The sequence below is a fragment of the Oculina patagonica genome, chromosome 5, assembly GCF_052425735.1.
Source record: "Oculina patagonica isolate OP01 chromosome 5, crgOcupat, whole genome shotgun sequence".
Lineage (NCBI taxonomy): Eukaryota > Metazoa > Cnidaria > Anthozoa > Scleractinia > Oculinidae > Oculina > Oculina patagonica.
This window is the reverse complement of record NC_135762.1, coordinates 13,692,280-13,715,722: the sequence shown is the minus strand read 5'-3', so window position 1 is coordinate 13,715,722 and position 23,443 is coordinate 13,692,280. Positions and strand designations below refer to the sequence as shown.

The 23,443-nt window shown below is 39.4% G+C and overlaps 2 protein-coding genes across 2 annotated transcripts; both read left to right on the top strand.

Moving 5' to 3' along the window:
• The first annotated feature begins 89 nt into the window (after window positions 1–89).
• LOC144655604 (kelch-like protein 11) lies at window positions 90–2,122 on the top strand. Its single transcript, XM_078515890.1, has one exon. It carries the CDS (start codon window positions 190–192, stop codon window positions 1,864–1,866), a length of 1,677 nt encoding a protein of 558 aa, XP_078372016.1. The 5' UTR covers window positions 90–189; the 3' UTR covers window positions 1,867–2,122.
• An 8,576-nt stretch (window positions 2,123–10,698) lies between these two features.
• Window positions 10,699–13,477, top strand: LOC144655652 (kelch-like protein 21). Its single transcript, XM_078515944.1, has 2 exons — window positions 10,699–12,796; window positions 12,848–13,477. The coding sequence occupies exon 1, from the start codon at window positions 10,706–10,708 to the stop codon at window positions 12,488–12,490; it is 1,785 nt and encodes a 594-aa protein (XP_078372070.1). The 5' UTR covers window positions 10,699–10,705; the 3' UTR covers window positions 12,491–12,796; window positions 12,848–13,477.
• The last annotated feature ends 9,966 nt before the right edge of the window (window positions 13,478–23,443 follow it).

Here is a 23,443-nt window from a genome sequence, read left to right as displayed (position 1 = left end):
CTTGAGCCGAATTTCACTTTTATTCGCACAGCGGACACCTGCGAAAATAATCGCACCAGTCCTTCGCGTTCGTTCCCCGAGGAAAAAGCAAAAGCGAAATTTGACTCGTCAGCGAAAAAAACTTCCTTGTTAACATCTCAAGGTTTAAATGAACGTTTCTGGCAGGATTTCTGGTCGTAGTTGTACATCATGTTTGTGGATTTATCGTCAGAACCTATCACGGAGACTGACAAGGAACAGTTTTGTGTAGAAATGATGAAACGCCTCGATATTCAGCGAAGAAACGAACAGTTTTGTGATGTGATTCTAGAAGTTGGCTCCGGTGACGATCAAGCTCGTTTGAAAGCTCACAGAATCGTGTTATGTGCAGCAAGTCCGTTCTTTTTCAACGTTCTTAACAGCGACATGAAAGAAAAGAAAGAAGGAGTGATCCGATTGGAAGAGACGAGCAAAGCTGTGATGGAAGAAGTGTTGGAGTATCTGTACACAGGACATGTGGATATCAATGAACACAATGCATTTGATTTGCTGCACGTGGCTGATTTTTTAATCGTCCCAAGCCTGAAAGAGCTTTCAAGTAAGTTCATTTCACAAACTTTGTCTTCTTCAGACTGTATTAAAACATATTATTTCGCCGAGGGGTATCAATGTCCTGAATTGCAGAAAAGTGCGAGAGATTTTGCTTTTGCAAATTTCATGGATGTCACGAAATCCGACGATTTTCTGGATTTGAGCGTGACACAAGTGGAGGAGTGGATTTCAAATGATGACATCATCATAAAAGAAGAGGAAGAAGTTTTCCAAGTGATCGTGAAGTGGATGGAAAGAGATGAGAACAGAAAACATGAAAGCTTTTTCAAGTTGTTTTGTCACGTTCGTCTTGTCTATGTGTCACGCAACTACATTTTCAATGTCATTCTTCCACATCCCTTGGTAAAAAACAGTGCAACATGTACAGCGCATGTACTAGATGTCATCAAAGAGCTTTCATATGGTTCAGAGGAGTGCTATTTTGCACAGCCGCCAAGAAGTTGTCTTAAGACATATGAAGATGCCATTGTTGTCTGTGGAAGGGAAAATAGGCAAACACTGTGTTACATTCCTTCAGAGAACAGCTGGTTCAAGATGGCTGATATGACGGAAACGTTAACCAAGCGAACACCTACTGGGTCTGCCATGAGCACTTGTCACGGTAAATTGTATGCCACTGGAGTAAATGTTGCAGGTGATTGTACAGTGGAGCGATATGACCCATTAGTAAATTCTTGGGCCCCTGTCAAGTCTTTTGCAGGGGCAAATACCTGCAGCCATCCAGCAGTTGTTAGTTTTCAAGGACTTCTGTATGTGATTGGTGGTAAGAATGAAACTGAATCTCAAACTGACCGTGTGCATAGATACAATCCTGATACAAACCTGTGGCAAGAGGTAGCACCCATGAGCATTGCAAGATCTGGGGTATGTGCTGTGGCTGACAGAAACTCTTTGTATGCGATAGGGGGCTATTCAGATGGCATTATCCTTGATGTGGTTGAGAGGTTCGACACTGAAAGTAACAGCTGGAAAAGAATTGCGTCAATCCTTGAAAAGAAAGCCACTGCTTGTGGTGTAGTTGTCAGAGGGAAGGTGTTCCTATTTGGAGGAATTGCTCATTGGATGGGAATTACACATGCAAAACTTACTGAAATGTATGACCCATCTACAAACACTTGGAGTAAGATTGAATGTGTGGGTGCACCACAATGTATTTCCAGTGCTGTTAGTTTTAAAGGGAAGGTTTTATGTTGGACAATAGGCTCCTCTTCAGAGCAAGGAATGCCCTCCAATAATTTTGCCTTGCAGGTTTATGATGTTGATAAAAATGAATAGGAACATTTTTCAAGTATTTCAACTGATCATAACGTGTACGCAGTGGCTGCCTTAAGAATACCAAGAGACATTTTAGATAAATGTATGCTGGTAGCACATGAATAAGGCTTGTTAGAAGGTGAAAACTCAGTTTAGAAAGTTCTTTCTTTTTCTACCCCTTTAGTCAAGGTTGTGCTTCATTTACACCTACCGGTATCTTTTAAGTCTGATCTTGAGCTCAGTCTTGAATCCAAATGGTAGCTGGTAAAATTCTGGTTATAAGCCCCCCCCCCCCCCCCGGACATTAGCCTCTCCGTATGTAAGCCCACCCAATCCCCACGAGTTCCAAACCTTTGCTAACTGAACAAGACTAAAATAAAAAAGGACCGTATTTGCTTTTTAAAGCAAAAACTGAGAGCTTCTACAAACTGTAATACTGTAAGTAGAAAATACATCTTTAGTGTCCATATACGTAAGCAAAGAAGTAATCCGTTAAAGTGTCATTGTTTGTGGTTAGTATGTACACATCCTTAGGATGAATCGAAGTTTGGAAGTATTTTACTAAAAAATATAAAACTTAGTCGATTTCAAAGTGTCCGTTTCCGTCTTAGCGCTATAGGTGGACAGTAATATAAGGCAGGGACATCACCGCATCCGTCTATCCCAGGGGGTACCGTATACATACGGGGGCGCGGAGCTTCACGCAAAACGCCTAATAAAAAAATACTGGACAAAAATTTTTATCCCAAAATAAGATACACTGATACTGATTTATTCAATTAAAAGACTTTAGAGCTAAATATGAAGATCTCTCGACTCAAAACCAGGGTGTAAATTTTCAACCCAAAAATACGTCGATCTCCCCTCTTAGTACCCCCTGGGGTCTTATGGAGGTGTCCGTCTTAAAGAGGTGTTCGTTCACTGAGGAGGTTGACTGTACTTCTATTTTGAGGGTATTTTTTGCAGACATTTACATATCTTCTTAAATTAATTATGTTACTCCAACCCTCCCCCAGCCAATGTGAGCATTTTTGAAGTTGTACTGCATTGTAAAGGGGGGAGGCTGAGGAATCAGATAATCATCACTAGATGAATTTGAAGTACCGCATAGTTATGTTTAAAACGTATTGTCAGATGTCACTTTTAGAGTTTTATACTGTGGTATTCACACTGTTAACTCTTACCTTTCAAATAAGGTAAATGTATTAGTTGTTACTTAAAGTTTTTAACGTATTGCAAGAACTTATTGTTGATTGTTTGAATAAACAATAGTCTCCCCCCAAAAAACACACCCATTTGGCTTCTAAAACATGCACTGATATTTGTCCTTAGCTCAATTGGTAGAGCGCCGGACTGCTGTGCGGGAGGTCGTGGGCTCGAACCCCAGACCGGACCAACACTCAGGGTCTTAAAATAACTGAGGAGAATGTGCAGCCTTTGTAATTACATCTGCAAATGGTTAGACATTCTAGTCTTCTCGGAAAAGGACGATAAACCGTAGGTCTCGTCTCCTGTATCTTCAGTCTTATAACAGGGGACGTTAAAGAACCCACACACTATTCGCAAAGAGTAGGGCACGAAGCTCCCGGTGTTCCCGGTCTGGCGTGTAAAGCGCATTTGAACGTATGGAAAATGCGCTATATAAATGCATTATCATTATCATTATCATCTGTTCCACGAAGATCACAGTTTTCCGAGAGCAAAGCTCAAGGAAAACTGTGATCTTCGAGGAACACATAATGTCCAATGACAAATATCAGTGCATGTTTTAGAAGCCAAATGGAGGTTATTGTGTTTATTCTTCAAATATTTTTGCACAAGGCTGCTCTTTTTGGGAGATCTTTTTCAAAAGTTTTTTAACGGTCGAAGTAATTTTGTCTGCTTTTAAAATATCATTAGCCTGACTGTTCAAAATGTTCAGTTCTATGTAAAATTTACTTGGTATGAAAACTAAAGGTTGCATCGTAAAACGCAAAGCTGAAAACTGGGGAATATCACTTGGGGGATATCACCTGATATTCCACAGTTTTGGCTGCATCACGTGACACATTTAGACCAATCACTGGCATGATGAATTGATGAATTATAATCACAGTTGAATTATAACCGTAGTTCTATGCAAGGAACAACTGGTGGTTGTTGGTGACTTTAATATCCATGTGGACGTGCCGGATGATAGTGACTCTTCAAAATTTTTAGATTTGTTGGAGTCTTTTAGTCTTCAACAGCATGTGATGGGCTCCACCCATATTCATGGTCACACCTTGGACTTGGTGATCACCCACCAGTCTGATCAGATTGTTCGATCTACACCTCGAATTGATCGCTATTTTTCTGATCACGCCTCGGTGTTGTGTCATCTTCATTCTATCAAGCCTTCTTTCTCCACCAGGACACTTTTGTTCAGGAAAGTAAAATCAGTTAACGTTGAAACCCTGAATGATGACCTGGCTAAGTCTGATTTATGCAAATCTCCACCAGATGATCTTGACGACCTTGTTGTTTCTCATAATAAAACCCTAACAGCTGCTTTGGACAAGCATACTCCTGTGAAGACCCGAACCATTGTTGTGCGGCCGCGAGTTCCATGATACACTGATGAAATTAGACATGCTAAAAGAGAGCGTCGGAAAGCTGAGAGAAGGTGGAGGTTGTCGAAACTTAATTCCGACTTGGTCGCCTTCAAAATCAAGCGAAATGCTGTTAACAATCTTATGAACAAAGCACGGCAGGCGTTTTATACTAACTTTATTGAGGAAAACAGCTTTGATCAACGTAAGTTATTCCGTGCTAGTAAGCGCTTGTTTAATCAGTCTGAGGACGACGGGCTACCTCCAAACCTGCATGCCCCGACCGTTTTGCTAACGAACTGGGAAAATATTTTGTGACAAAGATTGATACCATCCGGAGACAAATTGATGCCGATATCACAAATTTACGGTCCCCGTGGAGTCTACTACTGTTAATAGTAATGCTATGGTAATTTCAACGTTATCTGCCTTCCATACTCTGTCTTGCCTACTAATAACGAAGTAATTTTGCCTGGCCGAAGACTATGCAAGAAATGTAGATGTTACCAAGGGCTATTAAAATCCAAAAAGAAAACTGGGGGTAGCTACGCAAATTTTCGAGATAATTAGGTTTGAAAACTGGGGGTAGCCACGCAAATTTTCGAGATAATTAGGTTTGAAAACTGGAAAAAAATGCTGACGTGGCGTTTTAAAAAAACGTAAAATAAAATAAAATTTTCTTGCAAATTCCATTTGAAATTAGTTTTTCGTGAACAAAATCAACATTAAATATAACAATCTTTAAAATAACTAACAAATAATGTCTTTATAACTGCGTGATCCACGATTTTATTAACAAAATAATTGCGTTTGAGCAATTTTTGACTCTAACAGCTCTCACTGGCACGACCAGAAAATCGGCCTAATTTTTTTTCACTTAATCACAAATTAGACATGTGCTCTATCGACTTTCCACTTCCATTTTATAAAATAAAAAGTAGAGGTCACCGCGCGTTTTTAAAAGTTCTACTTTCTTTTCAAGCTCTATCGAATCGTTTTTGGGGTCTGTTACATTTTTTCTTTCCCCTCCCTAGCGAGTAAAATATTTGCATCTCGCGCGTGCACGCCATATGAAGTTGGCAGTTTGCGAGTTACGTTTGAGCGCGTAGCGATTTGTTTTTAACTGTTAATGTGAGCCATTTTTAGAGGTCAATGGTAACTAAAATGTTGCTTTTCCGCTGTACCTGGCTTAGTATATGTCCATAAACTGGATTTCGCCGCTGCAGAAATCTTTCTTGATCAGTTAAGTCGCGCGCTTGGTCGCGTAGTTGAATTCGTCATTTTGAGCGAGCAAATTAATCAAAAGCGCAAGCGTCCAGTGTATTCGTGCATTGCGTGATGCGCAGAACAAGTGCGCAGTAACAATAGGAGGCACCGTCCTTAAATCACTAATCCAGAACTCGGCGTTGAAGACCTGTCCACTTGATCCCATGCCCTCCCGCTTGGTCAGCAAATGCGACGCTCTACTTCCGGTCATCACTTCAATCGTAAATAAATCATTAGAAGCTGGTCACTTTCCTGAGAGTTGGAAAGAAGCGCTAGTTTGCCCATTACTCAAGAAGCCTGGTCTCGATATTATATTTAAGAACTTCAGACCAGTTAGCAGTTTGGCTTTCTTATCGAAGCTTACGGAGAAGGCAGCACAATCGGCGTACAGGGAGAACCGTAGCACTGAAACTGCACTCCTGAAAGTCAAAAACGACATTCTCCTAAACATGAATAAGCAGCATGTAACTCTACTCGTGCTGCTAGATCTTAGCGCTGCTTTTGACACAGTTGACCACAATATCTTGCTGACGGCACTCAAAAAGCGGAGACTTGGAGCCCGGGGCCCCCCCGGGACTTGGAGGCAGGGCATTTGAGTGGTTCCGATCGTATCTATCAGGACGCTGTCAGCGGATATCGGTTCGTGGGTGTCAGTCTGAGAGTTTCTATTTGAACTGCGGGGTTCCTCAAGGCTCCTGTCTTGGGCCGCTCTTGTTTACCATCTATACGAGCTCGCTACTAGATGTCATTCAAGATTATCTTCCATCTGTCCACTGCTACGCAGATGACACCCAACTTTACATCTCCTTTAGCCCTGCAGATGAAACGGGTCACTCAGATGCTATTGCTGCCATCGAGCTTTGTATTCAGGTCATCAGAAGTTGGATGCATGATAATAAACTACTACTGAATGAGGATAAGACTGAGTTTCTTCTGATTAGCACAAAACAGCAGCTTGCCAAAGTAAACATCTCGCACATTACAGTCGGCAAATATAGCTCCGCGATCTCCTGTTAAGAATCTTGGAGTCTGGCTTGACTCAAACTTATCTATGGTGGATCATATCGCCAAGACCAGTTCCGCAGCGCGTTCTATCATCTCTACAACATTAGAAGAATAAGAAGGTTCTTAACCAAAGAATGCACAGAAACACTGATTCATGCTTTTATATCAAGCCGGCTTGACTATTGTAACAGTCTCCTTTTTGGAGTGCCTGAACGCCATCTTCAAAAATTACAAAGGGTTCAAAATGCAGCCGCGCGATTGATTTTCCAGGAGAGCAGATATTGCCACATCACACCTCTGCTCAAGTCATTGCACTGGCTGCCTGTCAGATATCGTATAGTTTTTAAAATTTTGTTGATTACTTTTAAAGCCGTACATGGTCTTGCTCCAGCCGACATAAGTGAACTTATTTCCGTTAGAGAAACTGCTGGAAGACATTACCTGCGCTCCAATAATGCATGGTTTACGCCTTAATTATAGCCAATGTAAATCACTCGCTACGCTTGGGGATCGCTCTTTTCATGTGGCCGCCCCTAAATTATGAAACGAGCTTCCAAGTGAAATAAGAAACATGTCATCAGTTCAAAGTTTCAAGAAAGCCATCAAGACCTTTTTATTTTTAAAAGCTTTTTAATTGTACATTTCTTTTTATAGTTATATACATTTTAAACTTTTTTAGCTTGTGAATTTAAATTTAAATTTTTTAGCTTTTTTATTTTTTAATTATATTGTAATGCGCAATTGAAAATTTTTAAATTGATAATTGCGCAATATAAGTTAATTATTTATTATTATTTATTATAATTGTTGATATCAGTGGTGTATCTCCGGGTGTATCTAGGGAAGGGTGTCCCCTTTATTAATGAAAAAATACAAAGCATGCATTCCTGAAAAAAAAAAAAACAATTTGCTCTTCCACCCCACATTTAATTCCCACTCTTTCTTTTAGCAAGAGAGGTCCCATTTTTACCCCCCCCCCCCCCCTCTCTCTCTCTCCTTACTCTTTTGAGCACCCCTGAATCTGCCACCAGCGTGTTTAATTAAGGGATGACTTATCGGGGTTGAATGGGTGAAACTAAACGAACTGATATCAGCAGAAATGGAACAAGGAATTTCTTTTCTTGGTGTGCACTGTGTTATACTCTCTGTGATTCAAGAACCCCAGAAATGACTGAGGCATTCTGCCTAAAAAAGAGAGAACAATTTTCATTAATATAGAGCAGTAAATTGTAAGAATTCTGTCTGCTAATTAAAAGTAAAGCGAATAGATTTTGCCAATGTATCGTTCTGTTAAAAGATTTGTAAAAACGTGGTAGTCTAACTGCAACCCCCCCCCGGGGGGGGCCCAAAAAAGTTTTGTACGGGGAGGCTCCACCCCGAGCTCTTACCCCTTACCCTTTCATATACCATTTTGACAGAAATTGTACCCCTTTCGTGTACTTTATAATGAAAAAAATACCCCTTTCATATACCTGAAAGACATGGTATAGACTTAGAACATGACGTTTTCTTGTCATTTTCAAGTAGCGCTTAATAAATTGAAATAATACAGCCATAAATTGCATCTATTCGAAATATTTTAATTAAAGTGACTATTATTGTACCTGAAGAAGGCTGGTTTGGCCAGCCGAAATATAGTACAAGACTAACTCTCTCATTCTACGTTGTATCGGTCTCTGCTTCTTCAATTTTAATTAAAGGCCCTTTAAAAAGCCTAAATGACAGATTTCCATACCCTTTCGTATATCTTAACTTGTGTCCCTACCCTAAATTGAAATAATACAGCCATAAATTCATCTATTCGAAATATTTTAATTAAGTGACTATTATTGTACCTGGAGGCTGGTTTGGCAGCCGAAATATAGTACAGACTAACTCTCTCATTCTACGTTGTATCGGTCTCTGCTTCTTCAATTTTAATTAAAGGCCCTTTAAAAAGCCTAAATGACAGATTTCCATACCCTTTCGTATATCTTAACTTGTGAAATCCCTACCCTTTTATATACCTGAAGCCTGAAAAAGGCACCCCTTTCGGGCGGAGCCTCCCCGTACTTGGCCAATAAAGGGAGTACCCCCCCCCCCGGACTGCAACTGGATACCCTTATAATAAATTAACTTTAGAATTAAATTCTACTGTAATTTCGGATTCTTAGGCAGATTTTACTCGACCTGCCTTAATTTTATAAGGTCTATAAGTTATTCCACGTACAAAGTCCGGTGGATTGTAATTAATTAAAATAAGCATCATTTAATTATATTGACGTGAAAAAACAGTGTTTTGACTTGCACAAAGAAATATTAAAGATTTTTTGTAAACCAAAGATCGTGACCTCCGCCCCCCCCCCCCCCCCCCCACCATGCCTCTGGAACAGCGTCACTTGGACCAGCTCAGGCACTTAATAGGTTATTTGAAAACGTAGTAAAACTCTATCAGCTCTGCAAGCTGCGATGACCTCAAACGTGCATGTGAGTGTTCAGAGTATTTGACTGGTGTTTAATCCAACACCTGGAACATGCTTTTGTTAACCCCTATAAAATGTAAGCTGTACGCGAATTGCTTGATCCTCGACCCTCGACCAAAAGGCAGACTCGTAATCGAAGCTGGCCTACGATTACTCATCGATGACATCGATTACTCATTGATGTAATTGATTACCGTATTTACTCAAATAAGTGCCGCCCTCGAATAAGCGCCGCATTTGTGACAAAAAAGTTAATAAGCGCCGTCCCCGAATAAGCGCCGCAGTCCCGATGCAGCGCTTATTCGAGGAATTCCTTTTAACGAAAAACAGCTCTACAAAGCAACTCTAAAACGAACTAGGGACATTCTGTAAATGTTGCGAAGGCTGCAAACTTTGCCAGGGCAGCTAGCGCCACTTCTTTCTTCAGCAAGAGACAAATACTGACAATCAAAAGACGCTATTTTTAATTACTGTAAAAGGCTAGATTCTTTGTGGCGCTCAAATTTTAAATAACCGCCGTCCTCAAATAAGCGCCGCCCTCGAATAAGCGCCGCACTTGAGGTGCGAAAAATTTAGATAAGCGCCGCGGCGCTTATTTGAGTAAATACGGTACCTATTTATGTTAGTTCTTATGTTATTGATTACTCATCGATGTCCCAGCCTATGCGAAGTTTTGGAGTGAGTGGTTAAAATTAAAAGCAATTTTTGGCTCATTTTTGTCGAACAGTGTTGTTTATCGAGCGTCGGAAGTGTTCACCCTTGAATTAATTTAGGTAAGAGTAAACTAAAATTAAAAATATCGGTTAAATAAGGTTTATATGCTTTAGAACAGTCAAGAAACGTCACATAGACAACATATGATGTAAAATCTGAACTTTACCAGCGGTTTATTATATTTTCGTTCGACTTTTCGTTCAATAATTTTTTTTCCTATAAAGTTTCATACAAATCATTATAATTTCGACGACGCCATTTTGACCGAGTTGTCAAAGCGTGAGCCTGGGCTCCCTGTGGCGGGAACAAAGAAAAGATCATGAATTGTTATCTTGTTACGTTTGATTAACTCTATTTTGCATATACCAGACGATCGGAGCGATCATATGAGAACCCCCTGATCGCTTCCAATCGCTTCGATCGCCTACGATCGACTCAAAATTTGCAAACGACAGAACAGGACGATCGGGGCGATCATACGAGAACCAGCCTCTCTCCTCCGCAGAGGTCTCTTTCGTGTTTCGGGCTGGGAAATAGAAATAGGGAGAGGAATTAAGGAGAGGAACGGGGAGAGGTGAAAAGTAAGCGCGCGGAGCCTGGAGAGAATCGAAACGAAAGCCCGCGGGGGTGTTTTCGCCTTCCTCCCCCCGTGTTTTTTCGCCTTCTCCCACGAAAGAGGCCTCTGCGGAGGAGAGAGAGAACCAGCCGAACCAGCCTTAAAGGAACGCTTGAGCCGAATATTCTTTACTCGCACAGCGGCCCTTGCGAAAATAATCGCACCAGTCCTTCGCGTTCGTTCCCGAGAGAAAAATATCAACGGATTTCTGGTCGTAGTTGTACATCATGTTTATCGATTTATCGTCAGAACCTATCACTGAGACGGACAAGAAACAGTTTTGTGTGGATATGATGAAACGCCTCGATATTCAGCGAAGAAACGAACAGTTCTGCGATGTGATTCTAGATGTTGGCTCTGGTGACGATCAAGCTCGTTTGAAAGCTCACAGAATCGTGTTATGTGCAGCAAGTCCGTTCTTTTTCAACGTTCTTAACAGCGACATGAAAGAAAAGAAAGAAGGAGTGATCCGATTGGAAGAGACGAGCAAAGCTGTGATGGAAGAAGTGTTGGAGTATCTGTACACAGGACATGTTGATATCAATGAACACAATGCATTTGATTTGCTGCACATGGCTGATTTTTTAATCGTCCCAAGCCTGAAAGAACTTTCAAGTAAGTTCATTTCACAAGCGTTGTCTCCTTCAGACTGTATTAAAACCTATTATTTCGCCGAGAGGTATCAATGTCCTGAATTGCAGAAAAGTGCGAGAGATTTTGCTTTTGCAAATTTCATCGATGTCACGCAATCCGATGATTTTCTGGATTTGAGCGTGACACAAGTGGAGGAGTGGATTTCAAGTGATGACATCATCGTAAAAGAAGAGGAGGAAATTTTCCAGGTGATCGTGAAGTGGATGGAAAGAGATGAGAACAGAAAACATGAAAGCTTTTTCAAGTTGTTTGGTCACGTTCGTCTTGTCTATGTGTCACGCAGCTACATTTTCAATGTCATTCTTCCGCATCCCTTGGTGAAAAACAGTGCAACATGCACAGCACATGTACTAGATGTCATGAAAGGGCTTTCATATGGTTCAGAGGAGTGCTATTTTGCACAGCCCCCAAGAAGTTGTCTGAAGACATATGAAGATGCCATTATTGCCTGTGGAATGAAAAATAAGAAAACGCTGTGTTACATTCCTTCAGAGAACAACTGGTACAAGATGACTGATCTGTCAGAAACGTTAACTTGGCGACCACCCCGTGGAGTTTATATGAGCACTTGTCACAGCAAATTGTATGCCACTGGAGTAAATGTTACATTTGATTGTACAGTTGAGCGATATGACCCACTAGTTGACTCCTGGGCCGCTGTTAAGTCTTTTGCAGGGGAGAAATTGTACAGCCACACAGCAGTTGTTAGTTTTCAAGGTTTTTTGTATGTGATTGGTGGTAGGGGTAACACTGGAGTTCATACTGACTGTGTGCATAGGTACAATCCTGATACAAACCTGTGGCAAGAGGTAGCACCCATTAGCTTTGCAAGATACGGTGTATGTGCTGTGGCAGACAAAAACTCTTTGTATGTAATAGGGGGAGGTGTAAAGGGCACACCTCTGGATGTGGTTGAAAGGTTGGACACTGAAACTAACTGCTGGGAAACAATTGCGTCAATCCTTGAAAAGAGGATGTGTGCTTGTGGGGCAGTTGTTAGAGGAAGGGTGTTCCTATTTGGAGGAATTACCGGTACTCAAAGGATGGGATTAACAGATGCAAATGTTGCTGAAATGTATGACCCATCTACGGACACTTGGAGTAAGATTGACTCTATGGGTGCACCACAAATTATTTCCAGTGCTGTTAGTTTCAAAGGGAAGGTATATGTGATAGCATGCTCCTCTTCAGAGCAAAGTTGGCCCGACAATAATTATGCCTTGCACGTTTATGATGTTGATAAGAATGAATGGGAAAATTATCCAAGTATTTCAACTGATCATAACGTGTACACAGTGGCTTCCTTAAGAATACCAAGAGATGTTTTAGATAAATGTGAACTGGTAGAACAGGAATAAGCCTTTTTAGCTAAAGGTGGGAAAAGAGCAGTAGCGATTTTTGGCAAAGGTATTGAACATCGCCAAAACAGCTCCAAATTTCATATGCAGGTTTGTTTATATGTCAAACTTTGTCCTATATTTTTGGCAAATCAGAGTTGTTTTGGTGCCAAAAATCACTACCGCTTTTTTCCACCAAACCCCTCACCATCATCTCTCGAGACTGGCCTTGAGTCGATCCATTCTTGAATCTGAATAAGAGCTGGTAATTTAGGGCAATGGAGGGCCTTGTTCAACCAAGGTTTTTTATAGTTATTACCTACAGGAGTTTCTTTTTGTTACAAAGAGTGTTATAAGCTTATTTCAATTCTAATTTAGCATGCAACTTATCTTTCTGAACTCCATATAGGTTTATACATATCTAAGGAGAAAGAATTTAGTACCATAGTTTCTTGGTTATAAGGCGCATGGTTTTTTCAAGGAATAACTGGGTTTTTTTCCTGGGAAGTTTTTGCCAAAATTGGGGTGCATCTTATAGCTGAGTGTTTAAAAAAAATTTCAATTTGGAATTTTAGCATGACAAAGTTGCCAAGTTTGGGCTGCGTCTTATAACCCATTGCGCCTTATAACCAGGAAACTATGGTAAATGAATGAAAGAAAGTTTTTTTTTTTCAAAGCTAGTCAGCTACAGTCAGCTAGGAAATTGTCAAGATACTTCTATTTTGAAGGGTATACTATTTTTTACAGACATTCACATGCCTTGCACAAATGTTACTCCCACCCTCCCCCAGCCAATGTTAATACTCACATAATACAGAACTTTGTAGTTGTACTACATGGTAAAGGGCGCCTGGGAAAATAAGAACTAATAATCATCACTAGATGGTGAATTTGAAGTAGTTTTGTTTGAAATGATTGTATTCCAAGCTGCCGCTTCTTTCAGAGTTTTTGTATTGGTGTTCACACTTTTAAACTCATATCTTTGAAATAAATGTATGTTAGTTGTTATGTAAAGTTCCTTAGAGCCTCTTTATCCATATGAATAGATAAATTTTAAACCTTAATGTCAGTGGTTGATCTAGGGAAGGGGTACCACTCTTTATTGCCAAATGCACTTATGGAAAAAGTAATTGCCCCCAACCTCACACTTAAAGGGGCTAGGTCACAGTATTTTAAGTAAGTTTATTTATTTTTGTTAATTAAGAGCTCTAACCTTCAAGTTGACAAAGCAAAAGTCTTTTATTGGAAAAATCACAGCCACATAACAAACAAGGATGATTTTTAAGTATTGTAAATGACACTTTCATACAAATTGTGTTTAAAAACTTGAAAAAAGTCGGCAAACACAGTCCATTTTAATCTTCTCAAATTTTGCCCATCCATGCCGCTTTTTGGCCTTTGTGTGTTCCATTTTGAATTCTTCTACAGTTTTAAGCTGTTATAATTGTGATATTTCAGTTAATTCTATGACCAGTTGGTCAGTGCCGAAATTGCCTTGACTTGTGTGCCATAGCGCCTTTAATGCCCGTTTTTTTTAGCAAGAGAGGTCTTATTTTTACTCCCTTTCTTCTTCGAGCACCCCTGAATCTACCACCAGTCTGTTTTAGGGATTGCTTGTTGTGGTTGAATGGGTGAAACTAAACAAACTGATACCAGTGGAGGGAAATGGAACAAGGAATTCGTTTTTAGCTCATTCTCCAGAATGAGTAATAGAGTGATACAAATGTTGACGGAAGTCTGCGTGTACAAAAATTGTGTGGACCGGAAGTGATACAGATGTTGACGGAAGTCTGCGTGTACAAAAATTGTGTGGACCGGAAGTGAAACAGATGTTGACGGAAGTCTGCGTGTACAAAAATTGTATGGACCGGAAGTGATACAGATGTCGACGGAAGTCTGCGTGTACAAAAATTGTGTGGACCGGAAGTGATACAGATGTTGACGGAAGTCTGCGTGTACAAAAATTGTGTGGACCGGAAGTGATACATATGTTGACGGAAGTCTGCGTGTACAAAAATTGTGTGGACGGAAGTTGTAGAACGGAAGTAATTTTATATGCTACCCCTGCCCCCTTAGTAACGCCAAAAATAACTTCAGTGAAGCTCAGATGCAAATGTGAAAAGAAGTGAAATCATTGTATAGTGTAATAAATAAATTAACATCAAATGACAATTTCGGAACTACTGGTAGAACGGAAGTAATTTTATATGCTACCCCTGCCCCCTTAGTAACGCCAAAAATAACTTCAGTGAAGCTCAGATGCAAATGTGAAAAGAAGTGAAATCATTGTATAGTGTAATAAATAAATTAACATCAAATGACAATTTCGGAACTACTGGTCTACAATGAACCAAAACTAAAGCTACGTCAACTACGACTACAACCCGCACGTGTCGTTATTACAAAAAATTATCAAATGTATATTTTCATTTTTTTTTTCTTTTCTGAGACCCCTCAACATGTCCTCGGCCCTGACCCCATGGCCCAATCTGTCTGTGTCCAACAGAAAGTATAAAGAGCGATCTAAAATATGGAATCAATGGAATTTTTTTGGTATGTTTGAAGTAGAGTTGGTTTTGGCTAGTGACGTGACGCAGCTGATGTTCACCCGCACGCGTCCCTGCACGCATTTCTGTACGTGCACAATGAACCAAAAATAAACCTAAAGTTACGTCAACTCTCTTTTTTAGAAATGCACGATCTGCGCACGTCGCCGAAATAATAATAATAAGGGCCGAATCGCACTAACGGACAAGTTTTAAATGTCATAACATTTTTTACAAAAAAAAATTGTCGCGACAAGTCAGAGACATTTTGAAGAAAACAAAAGGTGTAATTATTAGTACAATAGCTCTGCACGTGCTTCTGCCATCCCTGTACATTTCTCAGCACGGCCGTCTTGGGCAAACATCAAATATGCAGTACAACGCGGTAAAAAAATCTAAAACAATTTGCATTTAAAGTACGCGTTCTCATGCAGTAGAATAATGAGTCGTCTCAAGATAACTTTTTCTTTTCTCATTCTAACATTTGGCCGAAACACTTCACTTATAAATATGCTTTGCCTCTCGCGAAAAGATTTTGCGGCTGGATTACGATAGTGAGAGCCACATCACGGTGCATACTATCCCAACAACTTTTGAGTGCGTGTTGTTTTTCGGTGCAATTTGGGCCAAACACAATAGCCAATCAACAACGTATTGTTATCTAGCATTACGAGGGGCATGGGAATGCGACTTGTCATGAAAAGTCCTGCCTTGAGGCAGGACTTCGGCCCCTTTGATGATTTGTCCGTTTTGACAAAATTTGCCCTTGTCCAACAAGTCGTTCGCACTTGTTTTTGCAATTGTTTGACAACATCTATCGCGCGTGCAACGCGGACCAATCATAAGACAACTGCTTCTTTGTTTTCCTGAAATGTTAGACAACTTCTAGGTCTCAAAAAACGCTATCGCACTTGTTTTCTGTGACAAGTGACACGTTAATGATGAAATCAATCAATTGTTACAAAATTTGTCCGCTAGTGCGATTCGGCCCTAATAAAACTTTATTTAAACTCGAATTTAGAGTAGCTTGACAGCTAATATTTCCGAGAACGAAAATGTATCAAATGTATAGTTTTTATTGAATTTCCTCTTTCTAAGAACCCTGGACACGTCCAAGTAAAACGATAAAGAGCCATTCAAAAATTAACTTATGACGTTACGCAGTTGATGTTCACCCGCACGCATTTCTCTATGTGTACAATGAACCAAAAATAAAGCCACGTCAACTCTCTTTGTAGTAATCTCATTTCCCGTGACTCACGTCATCCGTTTTACACGACGTGTTCGTGCGCATCTTTAGCTTTCTCTCAAATTTCATTCGCTGCTAAATCCATGAACAATGATTGTCACTGCCCGGTAGATGCGTGCTGACAGAAAGGTTATTCAAAACGCAATTCAGTAATTTAAAACGGTAACAAATATTCATTTCATTTCTTTTCACATGTGTATCTGAGCTTCGTGGAAGATATGAACTATTTACACACTATCCAACCAGAAGAAAGCTCGTAACCACAATCTCCACACGTTTTAGCAGTAAAAACATGTTCTTAAAATATCGAAATTATATTTGTCAAGAAGCGATGTATTGGTGAAAAATATTGTGAAAGCCCTTTCCGTGTTTAATTGTTATGTAAACATTCTAGCTTTTCTGTCTATGTTGTTGTTGACTTTACATTTTCCATCAATAATAGCGCTAAGAAGAGCAAACAAGACTGGATGTCTTCGGATGTCTCGTTTTTTCTGGCACGGACGGGTAAAGGAATGTGCATGCATGCAAAAAACTTGACTGTTTCGCAATTCCTCCCCGCGTAATACTGATTCTCGACCTAGAATCTTCTCTTCCTATTATTTATATTTTTATTATGCTTATCGTACCGCGATCCGGAAACGAAATACTATTTCTTTTTTAAATAACTGCTTGTGGACTTTTACGTAGCGGGGAATGGGGCCATGTAAAATTACTTCCGGCTGCCTCAATGGATTTGATCGCTTGTGTCAGCGCGTGTTAAAATACGTGAAAATACGTTTAGGGTCCCTAAGGTCTAAACAGCTCGGCAACTTGATTCACGTTGCACCATTTTTAGAAGTTGTGAAATTGTGATTTCATTTCTTTTCACATGCGTATCTGATTTTGACTTTACACGGGACTGTACTTGACTTAAGTGAACTGTACCAGTACATTTCCATTAACCACCACCACTCCCAAACCCTACCCTTCCCACCCCCCCCCCCCGAAAGAGGCAGAAGAATGAGCTGGCTCAAAGTGCCCTTTGATCTGATCTGAGAACCTCCATGTTATTGGCCATTCCGGGTTTACCTCGGTGTAAAAACCTGTGAAATTTTTCTTTGTTTTGGAGCTATTGTTTTCCTGTTCTATATTGTTTCAAGGTTCTGTGTTGTCTTGTTCGTTCTTTGTTTTACGTCACTGATGTTTCACAGGTTTTTACACCAGAGGCGTAGCCAGGATTTTTGTATAGGGGGGTTCTAAATGTGAATTGTAATTGTGAACGTAAAACCGAGCGCCGGAGGCGCTCCTCCTCTAGGGGGTGTCCGGGGGCATGCCCCCCCCCGGGAAATTTTCAAATTTGCGGTCCCCAGAAATGGCATCTCCTTGATTCTGAGCATAAATTTTTTAACAATTTTAGTGTCAATTGAAGCTAGTATTTCAAAGAAGGGAAGCTCAAAATCCCGCCTACCAGGTAAGTTTTTTGGCGTACCATTCACTTCCGCCGTACCGTCACTCACTAGTCAGCTAGTATATCAGCCAGAAGTAGGCGCCGTGGATGCTTCCGTGCAAAAATGTCGACTGTTGCACTAATGTCAATTTGTCTGTTGTAATGTATGTTCATAAGAGCAAGTCCTGACTCTCGCTCGCTGGTCATTGTAGCCCGTAGGTATGTCTTTAGTCTGCGCAATGTGCTGAATGATCCCTCACATTCTGCAGAAGTAATTGGCAACGTACACAAGATGCGCAGCAACTTGTGCACATGTGGATAAAAATCGCTGTCACATTCTGCGAAGGCCTGAACTGCACTGTTTGGTAGGTCTTGATCCGCACTTAGCCATTTCCGCCGCCAACAGGCAAGCTCCACCTCTGCAACTATGTGCATGTTGTGTGCAGATTTGAAAACGAGGCCACCAAAGGGGCTGGATCCCACGTACAACGCAGGCTTGTATACACAAAATTTTGAAATTGTAAACACAAGGTGATACTTTATAGATTTCATTTTATCTTCTCAAAAATTTCATTTTTCTAACCTGGCCGAATTAAAGGGGGGTTCTAATAATATTTTTTCTCTTGAATTAGCTATTGCGATATCCCGAAGGGGGGGGGGGGTTCCGGAACCCCTGGAACCCTCCCCTGGCTACGCCACTGTACACCGAGGATGAGCTGCCATTCCGAAGTTGCGCAGGGGACTGAGGAGAGTTTCAAATCCGACACCACTAAGTCTCCACCAGGTGAAAGATGACAGTGAGATTGGTTAATTGACTAAGTTTGATGCTTTTAGAATGAACAGAGACGAAGTTATGGACCTTGAAACATTTTTTTTTTTTTTTTTTTTTTTTTATTGCTCTTACTGATTCATGCACACTACATTACAATACAATTACTGACAATTACTTACAAAGACGATTCTAACATTGCATACACTACAAACATGAAAAAAAAAACAATACTATTGTCGCTAACGTAAAGCGCTACTCCTATTTAACAAAAGTTTTGATTGATTGCTAAGCTACTTCTATTTGACACTAATTATGCACTATTTATGAAGATTAAGTAAAAGGACTTATTTAAAGATACAATAATTTCTCAAGAAAACTTAAGTATTTCCCATTTCTGTAGGTGAAATTTAAGCCTGTCCCTTTTCTTAGCGATACAATATTCAATGTGTTCAATATATTTAAGTTTAGCTATTAACTGAGGTAGGAGTGGTTTTGTTTTCCTGAGCCGATTAGCGTGGATTACTTGCTTACCAGCAATGAGAATATGATTGAGAAGAGTCCAATGAGGACTTTCTTTTGTAATACCTAGCAGAATTTCGCTGTCATTTAGCCTAGAAATGGTAATATTTAATTTATTTAACCAGTTAGTAGTATGCGTCCAGAAATCTATGGTAAATTTGCAGTGTAAAAACAAATGCTCGAGAGATTCTTCGTACTCTCCACAAAACGTACATAACGAGGTATCTATTAGCCTCATTTTATTCAACAATTTGTTAGTATATATTATACGATTAAGAATTTTAAATTGAAACATTCTTGTTTTAATGTCTAAAGTCACTTTTTGTGGCGTTAAATAAATTTGATTCCAGTCAAGATTTTGATCATCAAATAAAGAGTTGTATTTTAATCTTGCAGTAGGATGGACGTGTATGTTCCCTATCAGAATCCAGTACAGTCTTTTGCTCGTGAGTTCACTGAGCTTAATTTCTTCATTATTACAATTGAGCACAAACTGAGTTAAATCCAAACTTGTGGTGGTGCTCTGCTCTTGCGCATCAGGGGGTTGTGGATTTTTCGAGTTTATCAAGACTCTCCATGCGTCTGGAAGTGCTTTTGACAGACCAAGGATTAAGAAATAATTGTTAAAATTCAGCCCTTTTTCTCTAAAGAAATTCCAAGTTTTTAATTTGCCGTTCGGGAGAAGGATATCTTTTATCTTTACAATTCCAGCCATATATGATTTTTTGCAAAATTGAGGTTTGCCCCCAATACGCAGAAATTGATTGTTCCATAGTATTTGATCCATGATGACGTCTCGGGAGGACATTTCTTTAGTATTGACTGTCGCCCAGGTCTCAAAACACTCGCGATAAAATTTAGGAAGGTGTTTAGGTAGATCAGCACCATTATAATTACAATGAAGAAGGAATTTCTCGCCGTGATCTTTGAGAATCCTTGATAGAATAAGTTTCCAAGGGCTATGATAGTTCTCAGTATACTTCTTTAGGCAAATGATTCTCTGAGTTTTGATTGCAGACTCCACGTGAGGCATTTTCAGACCGCCATCTTTATAATCGCTGATCAGAGCTAAGCGTTTGATTTTATCTTTTCCGTTCCATAAAAAATTAAACATCACAGAATTAACCTTTTTCAAAAAATCTTTGTCTAGATTTAATACGGAAGCACGGTACATGAGTTTTGGCATTGCGAATGTTTTAATGATTTGAATCTTGCCGAACACAGTTAGATTTCGCCATTGCCAACCATTCAAGGTTTTCTTTAAAGATTTAAGTATTGCTTCAAAATTAAGTTCATGTTTTAGGCGAGAATTATACGTAAAATAAATTCCCAGAATCTTCATTGGTTCATTAACAGTTTCTATACCCAAGTTTTGTTTACAATTATGGCTACTCCCGAGCCAGTAGGCCTCCGTTTTGTCTTTGTTTAATTTCAAGCCTGAACATTTTTCGAATAGTCCCAGTGTACTGAACAAATGTTCTATGGAGGCTTTGTTGTGTACAAATGTTGTCAAGTCATCAGCAAAGGCTGCAAGTTTTACCTCTATATTACCAATTTTAATTCCTTTAATACGAGGATCACTTCTTATTTTAATTAATAGTAGTTCCAACACTATGATGAACAGATACGGTGACAACGGGTCTCCTTGTCTAACACCTCTTTCAACATTGAACAATGGCGTCGAAAAACCATTGTTTGTGACACAACTGGATATATTAGAATAAAAAACAGAGATCCATTTAACAAAAGATTCACCAAGATTAAACGATTTTAATGCTTTTAGCAAAAAATTCCAGCTTATAGAATCGAATGCTTTTTCAAAGTCAATTGCCACCATTAACCCAGGTATCTGGTTAATTCTCGTGTATTCCATGATGTCTTCGATTGACCGGACCGCATCGAAAATAGTTCTGCCTTTGACATAAGCATATTGGTCCCCGTTTATAATAAAAGGCAATACTTTTTCTAATCGCAATGCTAATGCTTTCGAAGCTATTTTAGTGTCAACATTTAATAAAGAGATAGGCCGCCAGTTTTTTATATAACGTCTATCCTTTCCTTTCTTCTCAATAAGTCTTATTATTGCTTGTTTTTGTGAATTAGACAATTCGCCGTGTAGGTAAGAAAAATTCAAGGAATCGGTCATAAGTTGGCCAAGAAGATTCCAGAACTTTTTGTAAAATTCTGGTGTTAAGCCGTCATTTCCAGGTGTTTTTCCATTTGGGAATTTAGATAGTGCGTTAAAACACTCAGTGTTTGACAAAATTCCTTCACAAAGATTTTTCTGATCATCGCTTAGTTTAGGAATGTGAACGCTGTTGGTGAAATCTGGAATAAATCGGTCACCATCGCTTGAATCCTGGTTTCTGTAGAGAGATGTGTAATAATCCTCAAGTTCTTTCATAATGAATTTTGAATTTAAAATTATTTTTCCATCTGAATTAAATAGCCGACGAATCGATGTTTTTCCGGTTTTGTTGGTTTCAAGATTTAAGAAGTATTTTGAATTTTTTTCCCCTTGTTCATACCAGTTCACTCTTGATCTGATTATTTTACCTTGAATAATATAATCATACAATGCTTCATACACACTCCTTGCTTCGTCCAACTTTATAATATTATCTTCTGATGGATTGTTGTTGTAAATTTCCTCGCATTGTTTTAGGGTTTCTTCCGCTCTCTGTAACCGTGCTTTTCGATTTTTGGCGATAGTTTTGCTATATTGGAGAGTAATTTGTCTGATCCTGTATTTAATTAAATCCCATAAAACTCTTGGGTCATTAACTTCAGAAAATTCCATAATCCAATTTGGATATTCAGAGTTAATAAGCTGTATGTAAGTATCGTCATCAAGAAGGCTTGAATTAAATTTCCAATAAGATGGTCCAAATGGTTGGTCTTTTAGGCTATTGAGGGACAAGCTGATTGCTGCATGGTCGGTTCTGATAGCTGGGACGATGTCTGCTTTTTGAATGTCGTCTTGTAGTTCATCACTTATGAGCCAAAAGTCAATGCGTCGCTGAATAATCGGCGTTTTTTGCCTCCAAGTAAACTGCTTTTTATCTGGATTATGAACTCGCCATATATCAATTAGGTTATACTCAAGCATTATATCATGAATATTTTTAACAGTAGATTTCGTTTCAATTTTTCCTCCAGAGTTATCAAGAGCAGCATCTAGATGAACATTGAAATCTCCACCAATGATAATTCTACATTCTGTGTCAAAGCTGGTGGTTTGAATAATAGAAAGGATTTCTTCGAAAAAGGCTACTTGTTCGTTGAGTTTTGTAGGCGCATATAAATTTAACAAAAGAAATGGAGAGTCTTGGATGGTCATCTCTAATAAAATGTAACGGCCGTTATCGTCTATTACGGCATTTTTTAATTCGAACTGTAGCTGTTCGTTAATGAGGACGAGCACTCCACTGCTATGATTCGAACCGTGACTATAGATCATTTCTCCACGCCATTGGAATTTCCAATCACTAAGGATTTCTGGTGTACTATAGGTTTCTTGAAGAAACGTTATGTCACTTTTCTGTTTTTCTATCCACGTAAAAATTGATTTGCGTTTCTGGAGGTCTCGAATCCCTCGAGCATTGAGTGACATTATCTTAAAATTAACTTCTCCTATTGTGCGACTATGGTTTTATCCTGAATAGGCTTAGCGAATGATTATTTAATAGCGTAGCAAAACAAATGAAACTGAGAATTAAGCTGAGAATGTAGCAACATGCATAATTACAACACAAACACACAAAGAAGACTGAATTTATCCTACTTACCGACTGCCCCAAAGCGAATTGTATGGGCGTTCCTACACCTACTGTGAATAACATTCCTGATGTTGTGTTGTGCTCCTTCTTTGTGATGTTAACTACGTATTAATTAAGTTTTTGTGATATAGAAAAATTTATGCGTTTAAAAGCGGGAAAAGGTGATTAGCATATAGTGTGCCAAGTTGTACAATAAAGAGCCGAAAACAGAAAGAAAAGCAAATAAATTATTACAATGGTGCATTACTCGGAATAAACTTTCCATTTACATAGAGTTTATCAGGGAATCTCTTGCTGAAATATACACTGCATCCTCTAGCCTTAGCATCCTTAAATTTCTTATTTTGGGATTTTCTTAGTTCGTACAATTCTTTCGGAATGTCCTCAAATACGTTGAAATCTTTATCCTTTAATGTTTTTCTGGCTTGGCGGAGGACTAATTCGCGGTCAGAATAGCGCAAAAATCTTGCGATTACTGGACGAGGACCGTCGTCTTTAGGTTTTCCAACTCGATGAATTCTTTGAAATTCAATCTTGTCGCGTGGGTTGCTGATCTGAAGCTCGTCTTCCATGAACTTGTAAATAATCTCCTTTGTATTCTCCACCTCGTGACGAGTGCCTTGTTCGTCTTGTTCCGTAGTATTATGTTCTTCGATTCCAATAAACATTAGGTTTTCTCTTCT

What these genes read in the sequence shown, in the direction of transcription:
- LOC144655604 (XM_078515890.1), top strand. Translation starts at nt 190, where the DNA reads ATGTTTGTGGATTTATCGTCAGAACCTATCACGGAGACTGACAAGGAA.
- LOC144655652 (XM_078515944.1), top strand. Translation starts at nt 10,706, where the DNA reads ATGTTTATCGATTTATCGTCAGAACCTATCACTGAGACGGACAAGAAA.